The following is a 24,245-nucleotide window of genomic DNA, read 5'->3' as shown; positions in this document are numbered from 1 at the left end:
GTGATGGTCGAAGGTTGTTTTTGTGACTGGAAGCCTGTGGGGTACCACAGGGATCGGTGCTGGGTCCCTTGCTGTTTGTGGTCTACACTAATGACTTGGATATGAATGTAAAGGGTATGATCAGTAAGTTCGCGGATGATACAAAAATTGGTAGGGTGGTAAATAGCGTGGAGGGTAGCCTCAGTCTGCAGGACGATATAGATGGGTTGGTCAGATGGGCGGAACAGTGGCAAATGGAATTTAACCCGGAAAAGTGCGAGGTGATGCACTTTGGGGGGACTAACAAGGCAAGGGAATACACAATGAATGGAAAGACCCTAGGCAAGACGGAGGGTCAGAGGGATCTGGGTGTGCAAGTACACAGATCCCTGAAGGCGGCGGAACAGGTGGATAAGGTGGTAAAAAAGGCATATGGGATACTTGCCTTCATTAGCCGAGGCATTGAATATAAGAGCAAGGAGGTTATGATGGAGCTGTATAAAACACTGGTCAGGCCACAGCTGGAATACTGTGTGCAGTTCTGCTCGCCACACTACAGGAAGGATGTGATCGCGTTAGAGTGGGTGCAGAGGAGGTTCACCAGGATGTTACCAGGGCTGGAGCGCTTCAGCTATGAAGAGAGACTGGGCAGATTGGGTTTGTTTTCCTTGGAGCAGAGGAGGCTGAGGGGGGACATGATTGAGGTGTACAAAATTATGAGGGGCATAGATAGGATGGATGCTGAGGAGCTTTTTCCCTTAGTAGAGGGGTCAATAACTAGGGGGCATAGATTCAAGGTAAAGGGCGGGAGGTTTAGAGGGGATTTGAGAAAGAAATTTTTCACCCAGAGGGTGGTTGGAGTCTGGAACTCACTGCCTGAAAGGGTTGTGGAGGCAGAAACCCTCGCAACATTTAAGAAGCATTTGGATGAGCACTTGAAATGCCATAGCATACAAGGCTACGGGCCAAATGCTGGAATATGGGATTAGATTAGACAGGGCTTGATGGCCGGCGTGGACACGATGGGCCAAAGGGCCTCTATCTGTGCTGTATTACTCTATGACTCTATGACTATGACTAATAATGGGAAACAAGGAAATGGCAGAGGAATTGAACAAATATTTTGTATCTGTCTTCACAGTAGAGGACACTGAAAACATCCCAGTAATAGTAGAAAATCAAGGGGAAAAAGGGAGGGAGGAACTTAAAACAATCACTTTCACTGGAGAAAAAGTGCTAAGTAAAGTTATGGGTCTAACAGCTGACAAGTCCCCTGGACCTGATGGCTTGCATCCTAGGGTCTTACAAGAAGTGACTACAGAGATAGTGGATGCATTGGTTGGAATCTTCCAAAATTCCTTTGTCTCTGGAAAAGTCCCAGCAAATTGGAAAATCACAAATATAACACCCTTATTTAAAAAGGGAGGGATACAGAAAGCAGGAAACTATAGGCCAGTTAGCCTAACATCGGTCATTGCGAAAATGCTCGAATCCATTATTCAGGAAATAGTAGCAGGGCATTTAGAACATCATAATACAATCAAACAGAGTCAACATGGTTTTATGAAAGGGAAATTGTGTTTGACAAATCTATTAGAGTTATTTGAGGAGGTAACGAGCAGGGTGAATAAAGGGGAACCAGTAGATGTAGTGTATTTGGATTTCCAAAAGGCATTCGATAAGATGCCACATAAAAGGTTGCTGCATAAGATAAGAGCTCATGGTGTTGGGGGTAATATATTAGATTGGATAGAGGATTGGCTAACGAACAGAAAACAGAGAGTCGGGATAATTGGGTCATTTTCAGAATGGCAATCTGTAACTAGTGGGGTGCCACAGGGATCAGTGCTGGGGCCGCCGCTATTTACAGTCTATATTAATGACTTGGATGAAGGAAGCGAGTGTATTGTAGCCAAATTTGCGGACAATACAAAGATAGGTGGGAAAGCAAGTTGTGAAGAGGACATAAAGGGGGGAATTTTATCAATGGGGGCGCGTTGGAGGCAGGACTGCTGCTTGTTGGGTTTCAGTCCCGCCTCCATCGATGTCCGGCCAACCCACACTACTTTCCCTTGTTATGCCGCCCCCCCCCTGTGGGTTTAGCTGGCCAATTAAGGGAAAGCCGGTGACAGAGAACACCAACGTATGACGTTTCATCTGTCAACAATTTTTGACAGATGAATTGTCATCGTTTAGGGAAGCTGTCAAACACGGACATTCTCTGTTGTTTGGGGAGTTCTTGTACTCAAGACTCACCAAACCTCTTTCCTGAGCAGAAAGCAGATGGTTGTTGCATCGGAGAATGTAGCAGCCATTCTGTCATCTCTGCCATGGAGATGAGGAGCCTCCAGTTCCCCAACGGTTGAAGCCTGCAGGAAGAAACAAAGGTAAGTCCACTTTTTCTAACACTTTTCACTCACCTCACATACTTACCTCTCCACACTTGCACCCATCACTCACCTCCACAGCGCACTTTTTGACCCCTCTCACCCCCGCCGACCCACTGCTCATCTCGCTGACCCTGGTGGGATTTTCCGACGTTGGGAAGCCAGCATTTATGTCAGAAAAATGGGGATAATCCTCTGAACAGGCAGTTAAGTGGCTGTAATCCCCTTCCCGCCTCGAGGAGAAAGGACCCGGCTCGAGTCAGGTACCCGCCTCCTGGAAAGATGGCACGGAGGCAGGTTGGGGGCGGGATGGGTACCCGCTCCCAGTTTCTGCCATTTTCACGACAGTCCCACCTCCAACCCCACCTCCCCAGGGCTGGGAAAATTGCCCCAGAGAGTCTGCAAAGGGATATCGAGAGGTTAAGTGAGTGAGCAGGAGTTTGGTAGATGGAGTAGAATGTGGGTAAATGTGAAGTTATCCACTTTGGTAGGAAGAATAGAAAAGAAAAATATTATTTAATGGAGAAAGACTACAGAATGCGGCGGTACAGAGGGATTTGGGGGTCCTCATACATGAAACACAAAATGTTAGCATGCAGGTGCAGCAAGTAATTGGGAAGGTGTATACTCACTGGAGTTTAGAAGAATGAGAGGTGATCTTATCGAAACATAAGATACTGAGGGGGCTCGACAGGGTAGATGCTGAGAGGATGTTTCCCCTCATGGGGGAATCTAGAACTGGGGGGCACAGTCTCAGAATAAAGGGGTCGCCCTTTAAGACGGAGATAAGGAGGAATTTCTTCTCTCAGAGAGTCATGAGCCACCTTCTCGAGGGCAACTAGAGATGGGCAATAAATGCTGGCCTTGACACCGATGCCCACATCCCGAGAATGAATAAAGAGAGAATTCTGTTCACCCTCTTGTGTCCACGTTGGTCTATTTACCTTTGTGTTTTTATTTGCCCCAGGGGGAAGAGGACTCATTTCAGTGAGTGAGAGATCGGGCCCAGGTGGAATAGAAACAAAGGCTCTGATATTTACCGGGCCGTGCGTTCGGAGCTGGGGGGTGGGGGGAAGGGAGGAATTATGGAAGGGGAACCCAGACGTACGGGTTCCCGAACGTCCTGTAGTCTTTAACTGCGGGACACCGTTTACATTTTTACTCCAGACTGACCGGCTGGCGGACCGGCTGGAGGACCGGCTGGCGGACCGGCTGGAGGGAAGTATACAGTGGTGTTCCTCAGGCGCCGGTATTAGGGTCACTGCTCTTTTTGATATATATTAATGACCTGGACTTGGGTATGGTGAAATAATTTCAACGTTTGCAGATGACACGAAGCTTGTAAACAGTGAGGAGTATTGTAGCAAACTTCCGGAGGACATAGACAGACTGATGAAATGGGCAGACACATGGCAGGTGAAATTTCTTAAAATGATACAGCACAGGAGGAGGCCATTCAGCCCATCATACCTGTGCCGGTGCTTTGAAAGATCTCTCCAATTAGTCCCACTGCCCTGCTCTGTCCCCATAGCCCTGCAAATATCTCCTTTTCAAGTATTTATCCAATTCCCTGTTGAAAGTTACGATTGAATCTGCTTCCACCGCCCTTTCAGGCAGCACATTCCAGATCACAACAAATCGCTGCGTAAAAAAAATTCTCCTCATCTCCCCCTCTGGTTCTTTGGCCAATCAGCTTAACTCTGTGTCCTCTGGTTACCGACCCTCCTGCCACTGGAAACAGTTTCTCCTTATTTACTCGATCAAAACCCCTCGTGATTTTGAGCGCCTCTATCAAATCTCCTCTTAACCTGCTCTGCTCCAAGGAGAACAACTCCAACTTCTCCAGTCTCTCCACATTACTGAAGTCCCACATCCCCGGTACCATTCTAGTAAATCTCCTCTGCACCCTCTCCAAGGCTGCATCCTTCCTAAAGTGCGGTGCCCAGAATTGGACACAATACTCCCGCTGGGGCCGAACCAGTATTTTATAAAGGTTTCACATAACTTCCTTGCATTTGTGCTCTTTCCCTCTATTAATAAAGCCATCGATCCCTTTTTGCTTTTTTAACAGCCTTCTCAACTTGTCCTGTCACCTTCAAAGATTTGAGTACGTCCACCCCCAGGGTCCCTGTTCCTGCACCCCCTTTAAAATTGTACCATTTAGTTTATATTGCCTCCCCTTACTTTTTATTCTAAAATGTATCACTTCGCACTTCTCTGCATTAAATTGAATCGGCCATGTGCCTGCCCATTTCACCAGCCTGTTTATGTCCCCCTGAATAGTATGACATTCCTCCTCACTGTTCACATTACCAAGCTTTGTGTCCTCCGCTCGGAGGATTGAACGCTTGTCGCCAACTTAATGCAGAGAAGCGTGAAGTGATGCATTTTAGAAGGAAAGATTAGGAGAAGCAATATAAATTAAATGGTATCATGTTGAAGGGAATGCATGAAGAGAGACACCTGGGGATTCTTTGAAGGTTAGCTGCCATTGGACAGCTCGTTCAAAGGGCCAGCACAGGGCTGGTGGCCCTGATATTGATAGGGGCGGGTTTTCCGAGCGGGGGGGGCGCTTTCGGTCGCTGTGGAATTTTTTGACAGTTTCCCCGCCAGAAAGTCAGCCTGATTGATCGGCTTGGCTCCCAATCGGAAGGGGACCGCTGGCCAGGAGGCTGCAGGATAAGGTAGGGAGCCTGCTCCTGCTAGTGGGAGCATGGTTTGGGGAGTGAGGGGTCCGATCCCTGACACTGGCGGGGGGGGGAATGAGAGAGGATAGGGTGGGGTTCCGATGGGGGGGGAAGCAGGTAAGCTCGATGGGCTGCGAGGAAGCACACCTCCTCCTCCTGGCCCACAAGCAGTGCTGTAAAGGCTCTTAGTTTTTCCCCGAAGCAGTCCTTGCCTCCTTTGAGCTGCCGGGTTACCCGGCCGACCAGGGTTAAACCTGTAAGATGGGATAAAAATGAAGCTCCCAGCCTCATTATACTATTTCAGTGGTCAGTCCACATCCTGGCAGCGTGTTGGCTGCCCGCCCCTTGTCCCACCTCAGTTAAACCCAGAGCTGGGTGGGTTGGAGGTGGGCTGGGGTCGGGTTTGAGATTTTAACATTTTTTACAGTTCACCTGACTTTACCCACCTGTATTTAGGGGTTAAAATTACCCCCCCTGGAAGAATGGCCTCCACCTGAGCTGTATGATTCTATGAATGCAGTTTCTGTGACTTAAGTTAGTTCTGTTTCATATCAAGCAGGACAAATATGCTGTCTCCATCAGCACCAACAGGCATTTCATACTTGTTAACATTTCTGCATTTCAGATCCGTTATGTCCGTATTATCTAACAGAGACAGGTTTCATCAACGAAGAGTTTCAGAAACCAGGTAACAACACAGATTTTCACCTTTCTAGGAAAATATGAAAATGTTAACACTGCTCCAATGACAGGTCTACACTTCTTGGGGTGAAATTCCCCTAAACACACCCTCCCTACTCAGGGTAAAATATCCCCAAACACACCCTCCCTACTCAGGGTAAAAAATCCCAAACACACCCTCCCTACTCAGAGTAAAATATCCCCAAACACACCTGTTGTGTATGTACCTTTAAGAGAAGAACTGATTTTATACTGCAGTACCGGCAGTGACCACACCTGTATAAAAAGCCCTAGCAGGCTTCTGTACTTCAGTCTGACGTTTACCCTCTGTTCAGTAAATACCTGATTTATTGTTCTCCTGCAGTCCGTGTATTATTGATACTCGGACACTACACTGGCGACGGGCAGGTTCAAACTCACCTGCAGTACTGTATCACCTCACGGGGATCTTTCCCTGAGAAGAAGCTTCTTGGAGGTCGAAGTCAGAGAAACGGGCGTCGACCGCGGGCAACCGCCCAAGGATCCACCGCTTTTCGGAGAATTGCAGGAGAGGCTATGGAGAGCTGGGCTTGGCTCCCCAGTCAAGGTGTTCCAGCAAATCGTGCTGGTAGCAGGTAGTGCGCTGACCCTTCCGGACTGCAGCGGGCTCGAGCTCGATCGAGCGGCTCTGCAAAGGGGCCGCGCAGCGTCGTCGGGAGGAAAGAGAGAGAGAGAGAGAGGGTGGAGCGCACAGGGCGCGGTCGGTGCTCAAGAACCGGGCAGCGTAGAGAAAATAAAACGAGGGGTTAAAAGTGAGATACACCGAAGCCGCGGGTCGCCGCCATTGCCCTGTAGAATGCTAGGAGCAGCGTGGCAGCAAGGGGAAGAAGGAAAAGCGCGGGAGGCGCCATTTTGTTCCATTGGGGAAGAAGGAAAAGCGCGGGAGGCGCCATTTTATTCCATTGGGGAAGAAGAAAAAGCGCGGGAGGCACCATTTTAAATCACCCAAGATGCCGAAGAGTGGCAGTATCACTGCTTTCGACAACGAGGTAGAAGACTGGACCACGTATGTGGAAAGAATTGAAGTGTACTGCGAGGCAAATGAGGTGGCTGATGGAAAGAAGGCGTCGGTATTATTAAATTTGATGGGCGCGAGAACGTACGGCCTATGCCAGAATTTAATTACCCCAGCTAAACCAATGGAGAAAAGTTTTGAAGAGTTTGTTAATATCTTACAGGAACACCTAAACCCTACACTGCTGCTGATAGCAGAAAGATTCGAGTTACATAAAAGAAACCAACACAAAGACGAGAACAATGCTGACTATCTTACGGAACTACGCAAGTTATCGAAACACTGCCAGTTCGGAGCAGGACTGGCAGACACCTTACGGGACAAGTTTGTCTGCGGGCTCCAGAGTGAAGGAACCCAGAAACGACTAATTTCGGAAAAGGACCTGATGCTAGAACAGGCTTTCAGCGTGGCAGTATCCTACGAAGCAACAGCACGGGGAGCTGCGGAAATACAACAGAAACCACAAGAATATAGCGCTAACAAAATGGCGTATGGAGCAGAAAAGTGCTATCGCTGCGGCAGAACAACCCATGATCAGAAGGACTGCTGGTTTAAGGACAAAGTATGCAGGCAATGCGGGAAAATGGGACATATAGCAAGAGTCTGCAGGTCGGGAAAGAAAACCAACACGACAAGAACTACTAAGGAAAAGTACAAGAAAGTAAAAAAAATGACAGACAGTAGTTCGGAAGATCAGGAGAGTGATAATGACTCCGGGAGCAGGAGACTAAGTTGTCTAAAGTTATACAACGTGATCGCAAAGGAGGATCACCGAACCATTTGGGTCACCCTCATGATAGCAGGGTCCCAAGTAAAGATGGAATTGGATACAGGACCAGCCCTAACTGTCATGAATCGACGAGACTATGAGCGGCTATTCTCACACATACCCTTAAAGGACACGTCCATTGTATTGAAGACATATACGGGGCAAAAAGTCTACCCCAGAGGAAAAATAAGGGTGCCAGTTAAATACAATGGCAAGGAAACACAGAAACTGCATCTATATATACTACAAGATGGAGGACCACCATTATTGGGACATGAATGGATCCGAAAAATACAATTGGATTGGCATTCCATTCAGGCGCTAACTGTGACTGACAAAAAGGATGATGACGTCACACCTGGACGATTGTCAAAAATTCTAAATGACACGAAAGAGGTGTTCCAACAAGGACTTGGGACTCTAAAAGGAGTAAAGGCAACGATAAAAATCGAAGATAACGCAAACCCAAAATTTTTTAAGGCCAGACCGGTACCGTACGCGATCCGCCCAGCCGTTGAAGCAGAGCTGGAGAGCCTGGTGCGCTCGGGTGTGCTGTCCAAGGTGGACTGGAGCGAGTGGGCCACACCCATCGTTCCTGTAATGAAGAAATCATTGAGCAGCACGCCTGGGGAGCCGAAGAAGGTTCGCATCTGTGGGGACTTCAAGGTAACTGTGAACCCAGTCCTGCACACAGTACAATATCCACTTCCACGGGTATAAGATATTTTCGCCTCACTATCAGGAGGGAAACGCTTTACGAAAATTGATCTGGCCCAAGCGTATCTACAAATGGAGGTGGAAGAAGCATCTAGGAAATACCTCACAATAAACACTCACAAAGGCCTTTACCAGTACAATCGACTGGTATTCGGGTTAGCATCAGCCCCGGCTATTTGGCAGAGGGCGATGGAACAAGTCCTGCAAGGGATCCCGGGGACCCAGTGTTATTTGGACGACATCCTGGTTACGTGCGAAAATGACAGTGAACACCTTGCCAACCTGGAGCAGGTGCTCACTAGATTGCAGGAATATGGGCTACAAGCCAACCGCCCCAAATGCGAGTTCTTCAGGAGACAAATCTCGTATTGTGGCCACATGATTGATGAGGAAGGGTTGCATAACTCGCCAGACAAGATTGAGGCTGTAGTCAAGGCTCCAGCACCGGAAAATGTGTCGCAACTGAGGTCGTTTCTCGGGTTGGTGAACTACTACCATAAGTTCTTGCCGAATTTATCTACAATTCTGCACCCACTGAATGCCCTGCTGCAAACTGGAGTAACATGGAAATGGAGTGATGAGTGTAAGTGTGCCTTTCAGAAATGTAAACGCCTAATCACTTCAAAAGAAGTATTGGCCCACTCCAACCCAACACTACCGATTCGGTTGGCATGTGATGCGTCTCCCTACGGCATTGGAGCAGTGCTGTCACACAAATTCCTTGACGGTTCAGAGAGACCAATAGCCTTTGCGTCGCGCTCGTTAACCTCAGCCGAGCGTAACTATGCCCAGATTGACAGGGAGGCCCTCAGCCTGGTGTGGGGGGTGAAGAAGTTCAATCACTATCTGCACGGGCAGAAATTCACCCTACTGACTGATCATCAGCCCCTGGTCTCCATTTTTAACCCAAAGAAGGGCGTCCCAGTGATGACGGCGCAACGGCTGCAAAGATGGTCACTTTTTCTAGGGGCACATCAGTACGACATAGAGTACAAGGGTACGAAACAGCATGGAAACGCTGATGGGCTGTCGCGCCTACCGTTGCCTACAGTAGAGGAAGCACCTGCAGTGGACCCTGTTGAGATATTCCATGCGACCATAGTCGAATGTCTGCCTGTTACAAACTCGAGTATAGAGAAGGAAACCCGAAATGACTCGACACTCTCTCGGGTCTATGATTTGACGGTGAAGGGATGGACAGCACATGGCGACTCACTGTTGCCAGCATTCTCGCCAAGGAGAGAACAGCAGTCAGTGTGCCGGGGGACCTTGATGTGTGGATCCCGAGTGGTAATTCCACCCAAGTTGAGAGACAGAGTGCTCAATGAGCTTCATGAGGGTCACCTGGGAGGGGTAAAAATGAAAAGCCTAGCCAGGGCTTATGTGTGGTGGCCGGGAATCGACAAACAAATCGAGGACCTGACCAAGAGCTGCTCAGGATGCCAGAAAGTCCAAAATGCACCACCACAGGCCCCTCTACACCCATGGGAGTGGCCCTCATCTCCATGGCAACGGGTATGATGTGCCATCAATAACTCAAGGACAAGAAGTTAAAGGATTCAACTGAAGGCTTTTAATCGCTAAGAACATTGCACGTCATTCCACATTGGATTCGTCTGGCAGAATGACTCATACAGCTCTTGAGACCTTTATATGACAAAAGACAGGGGCGGAGCCAATACACACAATAGGGGAAAAGGGGGCGGTACACACAATACAATGCAGGTAAAACACAGGGGCTGATGAAGACATATATTTCATCACATTCACCCCTTCTACAGATTTAGTCTGTCCGGGGGTGTGATAGTCCTTCCTGAACGTCGCAACAGTACCTCGGGTTCCGACCGGGAGTCCGTGGTGCCCTCCTGGGCATACCCATGTGCTGGGGGTGTTGCAGGTACTTCTGGGGGTGGTGAGGATACCTCTGGGGATGGTGGAGGTTCTTCTGGGGGTGGTGAGGATGGGTCGTCGTCGCTTCCTGCCGAGACGAGGTCCTTTATGGACACGGTGTCCTCACGCCCGTCGGCGTGCTTGACGTACGCGTACTGTGGGTTTGCGTGGAGTAGGTGTACTGCCTCCACGAGGGGATCCGTTTTGTGGCCCCTCACATGCTTCCGTAATAGGACTGTCCCTGGGGTGGAGAGCCACGAAGGTAGGGACACTCCTGAGGTTGATTTGCGGGGAAAAACAAACATCTTCTCGTGAGGAGTGGCGTTAGTAACAGTACACAGTAGCGACCTTATCGAGTGGAGTACGTCTGGGAGGACCTCTTGCCAGCGGGAGGTAGGGAGGCCTTTAGACCTTAGTGCTAAGGTGACCGCCTTCCACACCGTCACGTTCTCCCTCTCCACTTGCCCATTACCCCGGGGGTTATAACTAGTGGTCCGACTCGTGGCTATCCCCTTCGACAGCAGGTATTGGCGCAGTTCGTCGCTCATGAACGACGCCCCCTTGTCAGTGTGGATGTAGTTCGGCATGCCGAACGTGCAAAACAGGCTGCCGAGGCACTTGATGACCGTGGCACTGGTCATGTCTGGGCAGGGGTAGGCGAATGGGAAGCGGGAGTACTCGTCCACAATGTTGAGAAAGTACACATTGCAGTCGGTGGAGGGGAGTGGTCCCTTGAAATCTAAGCTCAGGCGCTCGAATGGCCGTGTAGCTTTGATCAGGTGGGCTCGGTCGGGCCTGTAAAAATGGGGCTTGCATTCCGCACAGGTGCGGCAGTCCCTGGTCATAGACTGGACCTCCTCGATGGAATAGGGCAGGTTACGGGATTTTATAAAGTGAAATAGCCGGGTGACCCCCGGGTGGCAGAGGCCATTGTGGAGGCCCTGTAGCCTGTCCCCCTGGATGCTGGCACACATCCCTCGTGATAGGGCGTCGGGGGATTCGTTGAGGGCCCCCAGCCTATATATTATGTCGTACTCAAACGTGGAGAGTTCGATCCGCCACCTGAGAATTTTGTCGTTCTTGATCTTCCCCCTCTGTTTGTTGTTAAACATGAAGGCTACCGACCGCTGGTCGGTAAGCAGGGTGAAGCGTTTGCCGGCTAAGTAGTGCCTCCGGTGCCGCACTGCCTCCACTATGGCCTGGGCCTCCTTCTCTACCGAGGAGTGCCTGATCTCGGGCCCTTGGAGGGTTCTTGAGAAAAAGGCTACGGGCCGCCCATCCTGGTTGAGGGTGGCTGCTAAAGCGAAGTCGGACGCATCGCTTTCGACCTGGAAAGGGATGTTTTCGTCCACTGCCCGCAGCGCGGCCTTCTCGATGTCGTGTTTAATGCTGTTGAAGGCGGCGTGGGCCTCGGCCGTGAGCGGGAAGGGCGTTGATTTCAGGAGGGGATGGGCCTTGTCGGAATAATTGGGGACCCATTGGGCGTAATAGGAGAAAAACCCCAGGCACCTTTTCAGGGCCTTGGGAGTGTTTGGTAGGGGTAGCTCCCGTAGGGGGCGCAATCGGTCGGGGTCCGGACCGATTTCCCCGTTTTCCACCACGCAGCCCAGGATACAGAGGCGCGTGGTGCTAAAGACACACTTATCCTCATTGTAGGTGAGATTGAGTCTGAGGGCGGTTTTCAGAAATCTCGCGAGGTTCGAGTCGTGGTCTTGCTGGTCGTGGCCGCAGATGGTGACATTGTCTAGGTATGGATAGGTGGCTGTTAACTGGTTCTCATCGACCATGCGGCCCATCTCCCGCTGGAAGACCGAGACCCCATTCGTTACCCCAAAGGGGACTCTGAGGAAGTGGTAGAGGCGCCCGTTCGCCTCGAAGGCGGTGTATGGACGGTCCTCCGGCCTAATGGGGAGCTGGTGGTATGCCGATTTTAGGTCGATGGTGGAAAACACCCGGTATTGCGCAATTTGGTTAACCATATCCGCTATGCGGGGCAGAGGGTAGGCGTCTAGCTGGGTGTATAGATTAACCGTCTGGCTATAATCTATCACCATCCGCTTCTTTTCGCTACCCTTAACTACTACTACCTGGGCGCGCCACGGGCTGGTACTGCATTCGATGATACCCTCCCGCTTGAGTCTTTCTACTTCAGACGCAATGAACCGTCTGTCCTCCCAGCTGTACCGCCTACTCTTGGTCGCTATGGGTCGACAGTTGGGTGCGAGGTTGGTGAACAGAGAGGGCGGCTTGACCTTCAGGGTAGCCAGACCGCACACTGTGAGGGGTGGCTGGGACCCACCGTAGGTAAGCGTGATACTTTGGTGGTGGCACTGGAAGTCCAGACCCAAGATCACGCTTACACAGAGATCTGGCATTATCAACAGTTTAAAATCTCTGCAATCAGTGCCTTTTACCGACAACATAACCGCGCAGAAACCTGTAATTTTTGAGGTATGAGTCTTATCAGCCATGGAGATTTTGCCCTGTGTAGGGACTATCGTTAGTGAAAGTCGTTTTACCAGGCTAGGATGAATAAAGCTTTCGGTGCTCCCGCAGTCAATCAAGCACTTAACCTTGTTCCCATTTACCTCTATGTCCATCATCGATCTAGACAACGGATGCGGCCTGGATTGATCCACTGTGATTGAGGCCACCAGTGGGTCCTGGGGGTCCGTGTAGTCAGGACAAGATGGTGGACTCCATGAGGGTGGACAAGATGGCATCCAAGATGGCCACCCCACGGCGCGCATGCGGCGGTGGCGGAGTTGGAGGCGGGGTTCCCTCTGCAGACTTTACTGAAATGTCCTTTCTTCCCGCATTTAAAACAGGTGGTGCCCTTCGCTGGGCACAGATGCCTGGAGTGTTTGTCCTGGCCGCAGAAGTAGCATTTCGGGCCCCGATGCATCGCGGCAGTAGTGGGGCTCCTGGGTGGAGGCTGGGGCTCCGACGGTGCTGGGCTGGCCTGAGACCTGGGAGGTGAAGATGGCTTCCAAGATGGCGGCCCCCACGGCACGCACGAGGCAGAGTGGGCCGCGTGGCCTGAGGAACAGGATTCAGAGTTCCTCTGGGCCATATCCAGCGATCGCGCTATGCCCATAGCCTGTTTTAAGTCCAGTCCCTCCTTTTCAAACAGTTTCTGCCGAATGTAATTTGAACTGAGGCCCGCAATAAAGGAGACTCGGATCAGCTCCTCCGTGTACACGGTGGCAGACACGGCCTTACAGTTACAGTCTCTGCCCAGTACTTTTAGGCTTAGCATGAAGTCCTCTAGTGACTCACCATGCCGCTGCGTGCGAGTAGTCAGAAGATGCCTGGCGTACACCTCGTTTATTGGCCACACGTACTGGGCCTTCAGAATGGTGCAGGCATCCTCGTAGCTGGTGGCATCTCGGATGAGAGGGGAGACCCAATGACTCACCCAGTTTCGCAGGATTCCCAGTTTCACGTCTCCGGTGGCGGTCGCGGCTGCTATGGCGGTGGCTGAGGTTTCGATGAAAAATTCGAAGCATTGGAACCAGTCTCCGAACTGTGTGGCTGCGTCTGTGGCATGGGGGTCCAGATCCAAGCGCTCTGGTTTCAGGAGTCGATCCATCTTGGTGTTTTAGTGATTAAAACTGATGTGTCATCAATAACTCAAGGACAAGAAGTTAAAGGATTCAACTGAAGGCTTTTAATCGCTAAGAACATTGCACGTCATTCCACATCGGATTCGTCTGGCAGAATGACTCATACAGCTCTTGAGACCTTTATATGACAAAAGACAGGGGCGGAGCCAATACACACAGTAGGGGAAAAGGGGGCGTTACACACAATACAATGCAGGTAAAACACAGGGGCTGATGAAGACATATATTTCATCACAGGGTACACATTCATTTTGCTGGTCCATTTATGGACTCAATGTTTCTAATCGCCGTGGATGCACATTCGAAATGGCCAGAGGTCATCAAAATGTCCTCCACCACCACGGAGAAAACTATTGCAGTCCTACGGACCATCTTCGCCAGGAATGGCTTGCCAGAACAGATTTGCACCGACAATGGGCCACAGTTTGTGTCCGAGGCATTCCGGAGGTTTCTGAGGAATAATGGGGTGAAACATTACAAATCCGGCCCATATCATACAGCCACAAATGGATTGGCTGAGAGGTTTGTTCAGACCTTTAAAAAGGCAATAAAAGCGATGTATAACGACGACATATCACTACAACACAAGGTAGATAATTTCTTGTTTGCTTACCGGAATGCGACACATGCAGTCACCAACCAAGCTCCAGCCATAATGTTCTTCAACCGAAGGCTAAGATGTCGCCTGGATTTGCTCAAACCAAACATAAGACGAGATGTTGAGGGTAAGCAATTCCAGCACATCAATGAGAAGCCAACCCGGAGCTTCAAGATAGGGCAACCAGTCTTGGCCCGCGACTACCGAACAGAAAAATGGCAGCCAGGAACGATATGCACACAGCAGGGACCACTAATGTACACAGTGGACGTTGGAGAGAGCATGGTGAGATGCCATGCTGACCAGATTCTAGAGTCACAGGAACAAGCCAAACATATACCATGAGCATGTGCACCTGGTAATGAACCCAAAGTACAGATTGCGTCTACCTCAGAAGCAGTGGTATTGGAAGCTGACGAACCAACCAATGACAATGAGCCAGAATCGACTCCACCACAAGAACAGGATACTCGAGAAAGGCGCTATCCAGTCAGGATCAGGAAGCCTCCTCAAAGACTGAACGTATAAATAATTATTGCAGTTGATATATATAGTACCGAGAAAATTGTAATTGTAATTAGTTATTATTTAGTTGTTAAATGAATGTTATGTACTGTTTATCTAAAAGCGGAAGAATTGTTGTGTATGTACCTTTAAGAGAAGAACTGATTTTATACTGCAGTACCGGCAGTGACCACACCTGTATAAAAAGCCCTAGCAGGCTTCTGTACTTCAGTCTGACGTTTACCCTCTGTTCAGTAAATACCTGTTTTATTGTTCTCCTGCAGTCCGTGTATTATTGATACTCGGACACTACAACACCCTCGCTACTCAGAGTAAAATATCCCAAACACACCCTCCCTACTCAGAGTAAAATATCCCCAAACACACCCTCCCTGCTCAGAGTAAAATATCCCCAAACACACCTGTAGTGTCCGAGTATCAATAATACGCGGACGGCAGGAGAACAATAAAACAGGTATTTACTGAACAGAGGGTAACTCAAGACTGAAGTACAGAAGCCTGCAAGGGCTTTTTATACAGGTGTGGTCACTGCCGGTACTGCAGTATAAAATCAGTTCTTCTCTTAAAGGTACATACACAACAATTCCTCCCCTTTTAGATAAACAGTACATAACATTCATTTAACAACTAAATAATAACTAATTACAATTACAATTTTCTCTGTACTATATACATCAACTGAAATAATTATTTATAAGTTCAGTCTTTGAGGAGGCTTCCTGATCCTGACTGGATAGCGCCTTTCTCGAGTATCCTGTTCTTGTGGTGGAGTCGATTCTGGCTCATTGTCATTGGTTGGTTCGTCAGCTTCCAATACCACTGCTTCTGAGGTAGACGCAATCTGTGCTTCGGGTTCATCACCAGGTGCACATGCTCGTGGTATGGGTTTGGCTTGTTCCTGTGACTCTAGAATCTGGTCAGCATGGCATCTCACGATGCTCTCTCCAACGTCCACTGTGTACATTAGTGGTCCCTGCTGTGTGCATATCGTTCCTGGCTGCCATTTTTCTGTTCGGTAGTCGCGGGCCAAGACTGGTTGCCCTATCTTGAAGCTCCAGGTTAGCTTCTCATTGATGTGCTGGAATTGCTTATCCTCAACATCTCATCTTATGTTTGGTTTGAGCAAATCCAGGCGACATCTTAGCCTTCGGTTGAAGAACATTATGGCTGGAGCTTGGTTGGTGACTGCATGTGTTGCATTCCGGTAAGCAAACAAGAAATTATCTACCTTGTGTTGTAGTGGTATGTCGTTGTTATACATCGCCTTTATTGCCTTTTTAAAGGTCTGAACAAACCTCTCAGCCAATCCATTTGTGGCTGGGTGATATGGGGCAGATGTGTAATGTTTCACCCCATTATTCCTCAGAAACCTCCGGAAATCCTCAGACACAAATTGTGGCCCATTGTCGGAGCAAATCTGTTCTGGCAAGCCATTCCTGGCGAAGATGGTCCATAGGATTGCAATAGTTTTCTCCGTGGTGGTGGAGGACATTTTGATGACCTCTGGCCATTTCGAATGGGCACCCACGGCGATTAGAAACATTGACTCCATAAATGGACCAGCAAAATCAATGTGTACCCATTGCCATGGAGATGAGGGCCACTCCCATGGGTGTAGAGGGGCCTGTGGTGGTGCATTTTGGTCTTTCTGGCATCCTGAGCAGCTCTTGGTCAGGTCCTCGATTTGTTTATCGATCCCCAGCCAGCACACCTAAGCCCTGGCTAGGCTTTTCATTTTTACCCCTCCCAGATGACCCTCATGAAGCTCATTGAACACATAGTCTCTCAACTTGGGTGGAATTACCACTCGGGATCCACACATCAAGGTCCCCCGGCGCACTGACAGCTGTACACTCCTTGGCGAGAATGTTGGCAACAGTGAGTCGCCATGTGCTGGCCATCCATTCACCGTCAAATCATAGACCCGAGAGAGTGTCGGGTCATTTCGGGTTTCCTTCTCTATACTCGAGTTTGTAACAGGCAGACATTCGACTATGGTCGCATGGAATATCTCAACAGGGTCCACTGCAGGTGCTTCCTCTACCGTAGGCAACAGTAGGCGTGACAGCCCATCAGCGTTTCCATGCTGTTTCGTACCCTTGTACTCTATGTCGTACTGATGTGCCCCTAGAAAAAGTGACCATCTTTGCAGCCGTTGCGCCGTCATCACCGGAACGCCCTTCTTTGGGTTAAAAATGGAGACCAGGGGCTGATGATCAGTCAGTAGGGTGAATTTCTGCCCGTGCAGATAGTGATTGAACTTCTTCACCCCCCACACCAGGCTGAGGGCCTCCCTGTCAATCTGGGCGTAGTTACGCTCGGCTGAGGTTAACGAGCGCGACGCAAAGGCTATTGGCCTCTCTGAACCGTCAAGGAATTTGTGTGACAGCACCGCTCCAATGCCGTAGGAAGACGCATCACATGCCAACCGAATCGGTAGTGTTGGGTTGTAGTGGGCCAATACTTCTTTTGAAGTGATTGGGCATTTACATTTCTGAAAGGCACACTTACACTCATCACTCCATTTCCATGTTACTCCAGTTTGCAGCAGCACGTTCAGTGGGTGCAGAATTGTAGATAAATTCGGCAAGAACTTATGGTAGTAGTTCACCAACCCAAGAAACGACCTCAGTTGCGACACATTTTCCGGTGCTGGAGCCTTGACTACAGCCTCAATCTTGCCTGGCGACTTATGCAACCCTTCCTCATCAATCATGTGGCCACAATACGAGATTTGTCTCCTGAAGAACTCGCATTTGAGGCGGTTGGCTCGTAGCCCATATTCCTGCAATCTAGTGAGCACCTGCTCCAGGTTGGCAAGGTGTTCACTGTCATTTTCGCCCGTAACCAGGATGTCGTCCAAATAACACTGGGTCCCCGGGATCCCTTGCAGGACTTGTTCCATCGCCCTCTGCCAAATAGCCGGGGCTGATGCTACCCCGAATACCAGTCGGTTGTACTGGTAAAGACCTTTGTGAGTGTTTATCGTGAGGTATTTCCTAGATGTTTCTTCCACCTCCATTTGTAGATACGCTTGGGCCAGATCAATCTTCGTAAAGTGTTTCCCTCCAGGTAGTGAGGCGAAAATATCTTCTATCCGTGGCAGTGGATATTGTACTGTGTGCAGGACTGGGTTCACAGTTACCTTGAAGTCCCCACAGATGCGAACCTTCTTCGGCTCCCCAGGCGTGCTGCTCAATGATTTCTTCATTACAGGAACGATGGGTGTGGCCCACTCGCTCCAGTCCACCTTGGACAGCACACCCGAATGCTCCAGACTCTCCAGTTCTGCTTCAACGACTGGGCAGATCGCTTCCGGTACCGGTCTGGCCTTAAAAATTTTTGGGTTTGCGTTATCTTCGATTTTTATCGTTGTCTTTACTCCTTTTAGAGTCCCAAGTCCTTGTTGGAACACCTCTTTCATGTCAGTTAGAATTTTTGACAGTCGTCCAGGTGTGACGTCGTCATCCTTTTTGTCAGTCACAGTTAGCGCCTGAATGGAATGCCAATCCAATTGTATTTTTCGGATCCATTCACGTCCCAATAATGGTGGTCCTCCATCTTGTAGTATATATAGATACAGTTTCTGTGTTTCCTTGCCGTTGTATTTAACTGGCACCCTTATTTTTCCTCTGGGGTAGACTTTTTGCCCCGTGTATGTCTTCAATACAATGGACGTGTCCTTTAAGGGTATGTGTGAGAATAGCCGCTCATAGTCTCGTCGATTCATGACAGTTAGGGCTGATCCTGCATCCAATTCCATCTTTACTTGGGACCCTGCTATCATGAGGGTGAACCAAATGGTTTGGTGATCCTCATTTGCGATCACGTTGTGTAACTTTAGACAACTTAGTCTCCTGCTCCCGGAGTCATTATCACTCTCCTGATCTTCCGAACTACTGTCTGTCATTTTTTTTACTTTCTTGTACTTTTCCTTAGTAGTTCTTGTAGTGTTGGTTTTCTTTCCCGACCTGCAGACTCTTGCTATATATTATGTCCGTGTGTAATTGAGACACGGACTGCAGGAGTTGGTTACAACAGGTGTTTACTGAGTGGAGACAAAACTGGAACTACTATGCAAAGTTACTACACTGGCTTATATACAGGGGTGGTCACTACTGGTACTGCAGTATACAGGGGCTGCAGGATATAGTTCCTTCTGCAAAGTACATACACTACAATTCCTCCCCTTTTAGCTAAACAGTACATAACATTCCATTAATAATCAAATAACATATTTACAATTACAGTTGCGATATACATTAGCTGAAGTTAAGCAATTATAAGTTCAGTCTTTGAAGAGGCTTCCTGATTCTGTCTGGATAACGCCTCTTTGGGGTATCAGGTTCTTCTGGCAAAGTTGATTCGGGATCAACGTTGTTGTTTGGTTTGTCTGCTTCTAATATCACCGATTCTGAGGTAGATGCAATTGGTACTTCGGTTTCATCACCAGGTGTATCGGATCGTGGTGTGGATTTGAAGTTTTCCAGTGACTCTAGAATCTGGTCAGCATGGCGTCTTACAATGCTCTCTCCAACGTCCACGGTATACATTAGAGGTCCTTGCCGTGTGCAGATCGTTCCTGGCTGCCATTTCTCTGTGCGGTAGTCCCAGGCCAAAACTGGTTGACCTATCTTAAAACTCCTAGTCGGCCTTTCATTCATATTCTGAAACTGTCTGTTCTCCACATCTCTTCTGATGTTTGGCTTAACCAAATCCAAGCGGCATCATAGTCTTTGATTGAAGAACATCATGGCTGGAGTTTGGTTGGTAACCGCATGTGTCGCATTCCGGTAGGCAAACAAGAAGTTATCCACCTTGTGTTGTAGGAGTATGTCTTCATTACACATTGCCTTGATAGCCTTCTTGAATGTTTGAACGAACCTCTCAGCCAATCCATTGGTGGCTGGATGATATGGGGCGGATGTGTAATGCGTAACATCATTGTTCTTTAAGAACCTCCGGAACTCTTCAGACACAAACTATGGTCCATTGTCGGAGCAAATCTGTTCAGGCAGCCCATTTCTGGCGAATATGGTTCGTAAGACTGTGATAGTTTTTTCTGTGGTGGTTGAGGACATTTTTATTACCTCTGGCCACTTTGAATGTGCATCCACCGCAATTAAAAACATCGAGTCCATAAACGGACCAGCAAAATCAATGTGTACCCTTTGCCATGGAGATGAGGGCCACTCCCATGGATGTAGAGGGGCTTGTGGTGGGGAGTTTTGGAGCTTCTGGCATCCTGTACAGCTCTTGGTCATCTCTTCGATTTCTCTATCGATTCCCGGCCACCACACAAACACTCTGGCTAAGTTCTTCATTTTTACCCCTCCCAGATGACCCTCATGAAGCTCATTGAGCACTCTATCCTTCAATTAGGGTGGAATTACTACTCTGGATCCACACATCAAGGTTCCTCTGCACACTGACAGCTGTTCTCTTCTCAGCGAGAATGCTGGCAACAGTGGTTCGCCATGTGCTGGCCATCCCTTCACCGTTAAATCATAGACCCTGGAGAGTGTCGGGTCATTTCGTGTTTCCTTTTCTATGTTTGCATTCGTCACATGTAGACATTCGACTATGGTCGAGTGGAATATCTCCACAGGATCCACTGCAGGTGCTTCTTCCACCGTCGGCAACGATAGGCGCAACAATCCATCAGCATTTACATGCTGTTTAGTTCCTTTGTACTCGATGTCATATTGGTGTGCCCCTAGGAAAAGGGACCACCTCTGTAGCCGTTGTGCTGTCATTATCGGGACGCCCTTCTGAGGGCTGAAAATGGAGACAAGAGGTTGATGATCAGTTAGTAGAGTAAATTTCTGACCGTGCAGGTAGTGATTGAACTTCTTCACCCCCCACACCAGGCTGAGGGCCTCTCTGTCAATCTGGGCGTAGTTACGCTCGGCTGAAGTTAACGAGTGTGACGCAAAAGTTATCGGCCTCTCTGAACCATCAAGGAATTTATATGACAGTACCGCTCCAATGCCGTAGGGAGACGCATCACACGCTAGTCTTATCAGTAGTGATGGTTTATCGTGAGCCAATACTTCTCTTGAAGTGATTAGGTCTTTACTCTTCTGAAAGGCATGCTTACATTCATCGCTCCATTTCCATGCTACTCCAGTTTGTAGTAGGGCGTTCAGTGGGTGCAGAATTGTGGACAAATTCGGCAAAAACTTATGGTAGTAATTCACCAATCCGAGGAATGACCTCAGTTGCGACACATTTTCAGGCGCTGGAGCCTTAACTACTGCTTCAATTTTGTCAGGGGACTTATGTAACCCCTCTTCATCAATCACGTGGCCACAATACGATATCTGTTTCTGAAAAAACTCGCACTTGGGGCGATTGGCTCGTAGCCCATGTTCTCTTAGTCTAGTGAGCACCTGCTCTAGGTTAGCAAGGTGTTCACTGTCATTTTCACCTGTCACTAGGATGTCGTCCAAGTAACACTGAGTCCCCGGAATCCCTTGCAGGACTTGTTCCATCGCTCTTTGCCATATTGCCGGAGCTGATGCTACTCCGAATACCAGTCGATTATACTGGTAAAGACCTTTGTGAGTGTTTATCGTGAGATACTTCCTAGAGGATTCTTCAACCTCCATCTGCAAATATGCTTGTGCTAGGTCAATTTTTGTAAAACGCTTCCCTCCAGATAGTGAGGCAAAAATATCTTCTATCCTCGGGAGGGGATACTGTACTGTGTGAAGGACTGGGTTCTCCGTCACCTTGAAGTTCCCACAGATGCGAACCTTCCTTGGCTCCTCAGACTTATTTTTTAATGTTTTTTCATGACAGGAACGATGGGTGTCGCCCACTCGCTCCAGTCTACCTTAAATAACACGCCTGCATTCTCCAGATTCTCCAGCTCTGCCTCGACGGCTGGGCGAATTGCATACGGTACTGGTCTTGCTTTGAAAAACTTGGGAATTGCATTCTCTTCTATTTTTATCGAGGCGGTTACGCCTTTAAGAGTTCCCAGTTCTTGTTGAAATACCTCTTTAGCGTTAGCTAAGATTTTTGACAATCGTCCAGGTGTGACGTCGTCATCCTTTTTACCAGCCACAGTCAGTGCCTGAATGGCGTGCCAGTCTAAACTTATCCTTCTGATACATTCACGTCCCAATAACGGTGGTCCACCATCTTGCAGTATGTACAGATACAATTTCTGTATTTCCTTGCCGTTGTATTCGACAGGCACCCTTATTTTCCCTCTGGGGTATACTTTCTGCCCTGTATACGTCTTCAAGACAATGGATGTCTCTTTCAAGGGTATGTGTGAGAATAGCCGCTCGTAGTCTCGTCGATTCATGACGGTCAGGGCTGATCCTGTATCCAATTCCATTTTGACTTGGGACCCTGCTACCGTGAGGGTGACCCAAATGGTTCAGGATCCTCTTTTGCAATTACATTGTGAAGTTTGAGACAGCTTAGTCTCTTGTTCCCGGATTCACTATCGCTCTTCTGGTCTTCGGAACTACTGTCCGTCATCTTTTGTACTTTCCTGTATTGTTCCTTAGTAGCCTTTTTGTTGTCGTTAGTCTTCTTCCCAGACCTGCAAACTCGTGCAATGTGTCCCATCTTTCCGCATTGCCTGCATATTTTGTCCTTGGACCAGCAGTTCTTCTGGTCATGGGTTGTTCTGCCACAGCGATAACATTTTTCAAATCCCCGTGTCATGTCATGGGTGCCGTATTCCTGTGGCTTTTGCTGTATTTCCGCAGCTCCCCTTGCTGCTGCTTCGTACGATACTGCCACGCTGAAAGCCTTATCTAGCGTCAGCTCTTTCTCTGAGAGTAACCTCTTCTGGGTTCCTTCACTCAGGAGTCCACAGACAAATTTATCCCGTAGGGTATCTGCCAGTCCTGCTCCGAACTGGCAGTGCTTTGATAGCTTGCGTAATTCCGTAAGGTAATCAGCATTGCTCTCATCTTTATGCTGATTTCTCTTGTGGAATTTAAATCTTTCTGCTATCAGCAGCGGTGTAGGATTTAGGTGTTCCTGTAGGATATCAACCATTTCGTTAAAACTCTTTGCCATCGGTTTGGCTGGAGTGATCAGGTTCCGCAATAGGCTGTACGTTCTTGCGCCCATTAATTTAGTGGTACCGATGCCTTTTTCTCATCAGCTACTTCGTTTGCCTTGCAATATACTTTGACTCTTTCCACATACATGGTCCAGTCTTTTATTGCATTATCGAAGGCAGTGATATTGCCAGTCTTCGGCATCTTGGAAATCTAAGATGGCGCCTCCCGCGCTTTGCCTTCTTCCCCGATTGAACAAGATGGCGTCTCCCGCGCTTTGCCTTCTTCCCCGCTGGATTAAGATGGTGCCTCCCGCGCTTTCAGTCTTCTCCGCTGCTGCTAGCGCTGTTGCTGGCGTTTTTATGCCTTGATGGCGACGCCCTATGGTCTTCGTGCACTTCCCCCCGCGCTACTGCTAACGCCACTCTCCGTGGTCCCTGTGGCAAACTGCAGCTCCTCGCGGCTTCCTGCGCTTCTAATTTCTTTTATTTTCCCGTCGTCAGAGCAAACCCTACGGGACACTTTCCTCCCTCTTCTCGGGTCTGTACGCTGCCCGGCTTCGTAGCACCGGCCACGCCCTGTGTGCTCCACCCTCTCTCTCTCTCTCCTCTTCCCGACAACGCTGCTCGGCCCCATTGAAAAGCCACCCGATCGAGCTCTAGCCCGCCGCAGCCCAGGAAGGATCAGTGTACTACCTGCCACCAGCCCGATTAGCTGGAACACCATAGACAGGATAACCAAGCCCCGCTCTCGACAGCCTCTCCTGCAAATCTTCAACTCCGATGAATCAGAGGCGGTTACCCACGGTCGACGCCCGTTTCTTCTGTTTGTTTTTTTTTTCTTTCTTCCTTCTGGCCTCGCCCTCTAACAACTTCGCTTCAGGGATGGATCCCCGTGAGGTGGTGCAGAACTGTAGGTAAGTTCGGATCTGCTCGTCGGCAGTATTATGTCCGTGTGTAATTGAGACACGGACTGCAGGAGCTGGTTACAACAGGTGTTTACTGAGTGGAGACAAAACTGGAACTACTATGCAAAGTTACTGCATAGGCTTATATACAGGGGTGGTCACTACTGGTACTGCAGTATACAGGGGCTGCATAATATAGTTCCTTCTGCAAAGTACATACACTACACTATATGTCCCATTTTCCCGCATTGCCGGCATACTTTGTCCTTAAACCAGCAGTCCTTCTGCTCATGGGTTGTTCTGCCGCAGCTGTGGTGTATGTAACCTGTTCCACCTTAAGTGAACTACCTTAAGAGATGTACTACTTTCTCTTGGCTGCTGTATACTGTAGTACC

At 48.9% G+C, this 24,245-nt stretch overlaps 1 protein-coding gene across 1 annotated transcript in view; it reads left to right on the top strand.

Annotated features, from left to right (window-relative positions):
* The first annotated feature begins 5,682 nt into the window (after window positions 1-5,682).
* LOC147123847 (apolipoprotein L3-like) overlaps window positions 5,683-24,245 on the top strand; it is a 44,199-nt gene continuing 25,636 nt past the window's right edge. Inside the window, exon 1 of the mRNA XM_085976394.1 lies at window positions 5,683-5,741. Within this exon, the coding sequence (XP_085832520.1) occupies window positions 5,686-5,741 (56 nt within the window). The 5' untranslated portion in view covers window positions 5,683-5,685. The remainder of the gene's footprint in view (window positions 5,742-24,245) is intronic.

This window comes from Somniosus microcephalus, chromosome 2 (genome assembly GCF_052327205.1).
Source record: "Somniosus microcephalus isolate GS21.2 chromosome 2, FLI_Smic_1.0, whole genome shotgun sequence".
NCBI classification, from domain to species: domain Eukaryota; kingdom Metazoa; phylum Chordata; class Chondrichthyes; order Squaliformes; family Somniosidae; genus Somniosus; species Somniosus microcephalus.
The sequence above is the reverse complement of the archived record's forward strand: the minus strand, read 5'-3'. Positions and strand labels throughout refer to the sequence as shown.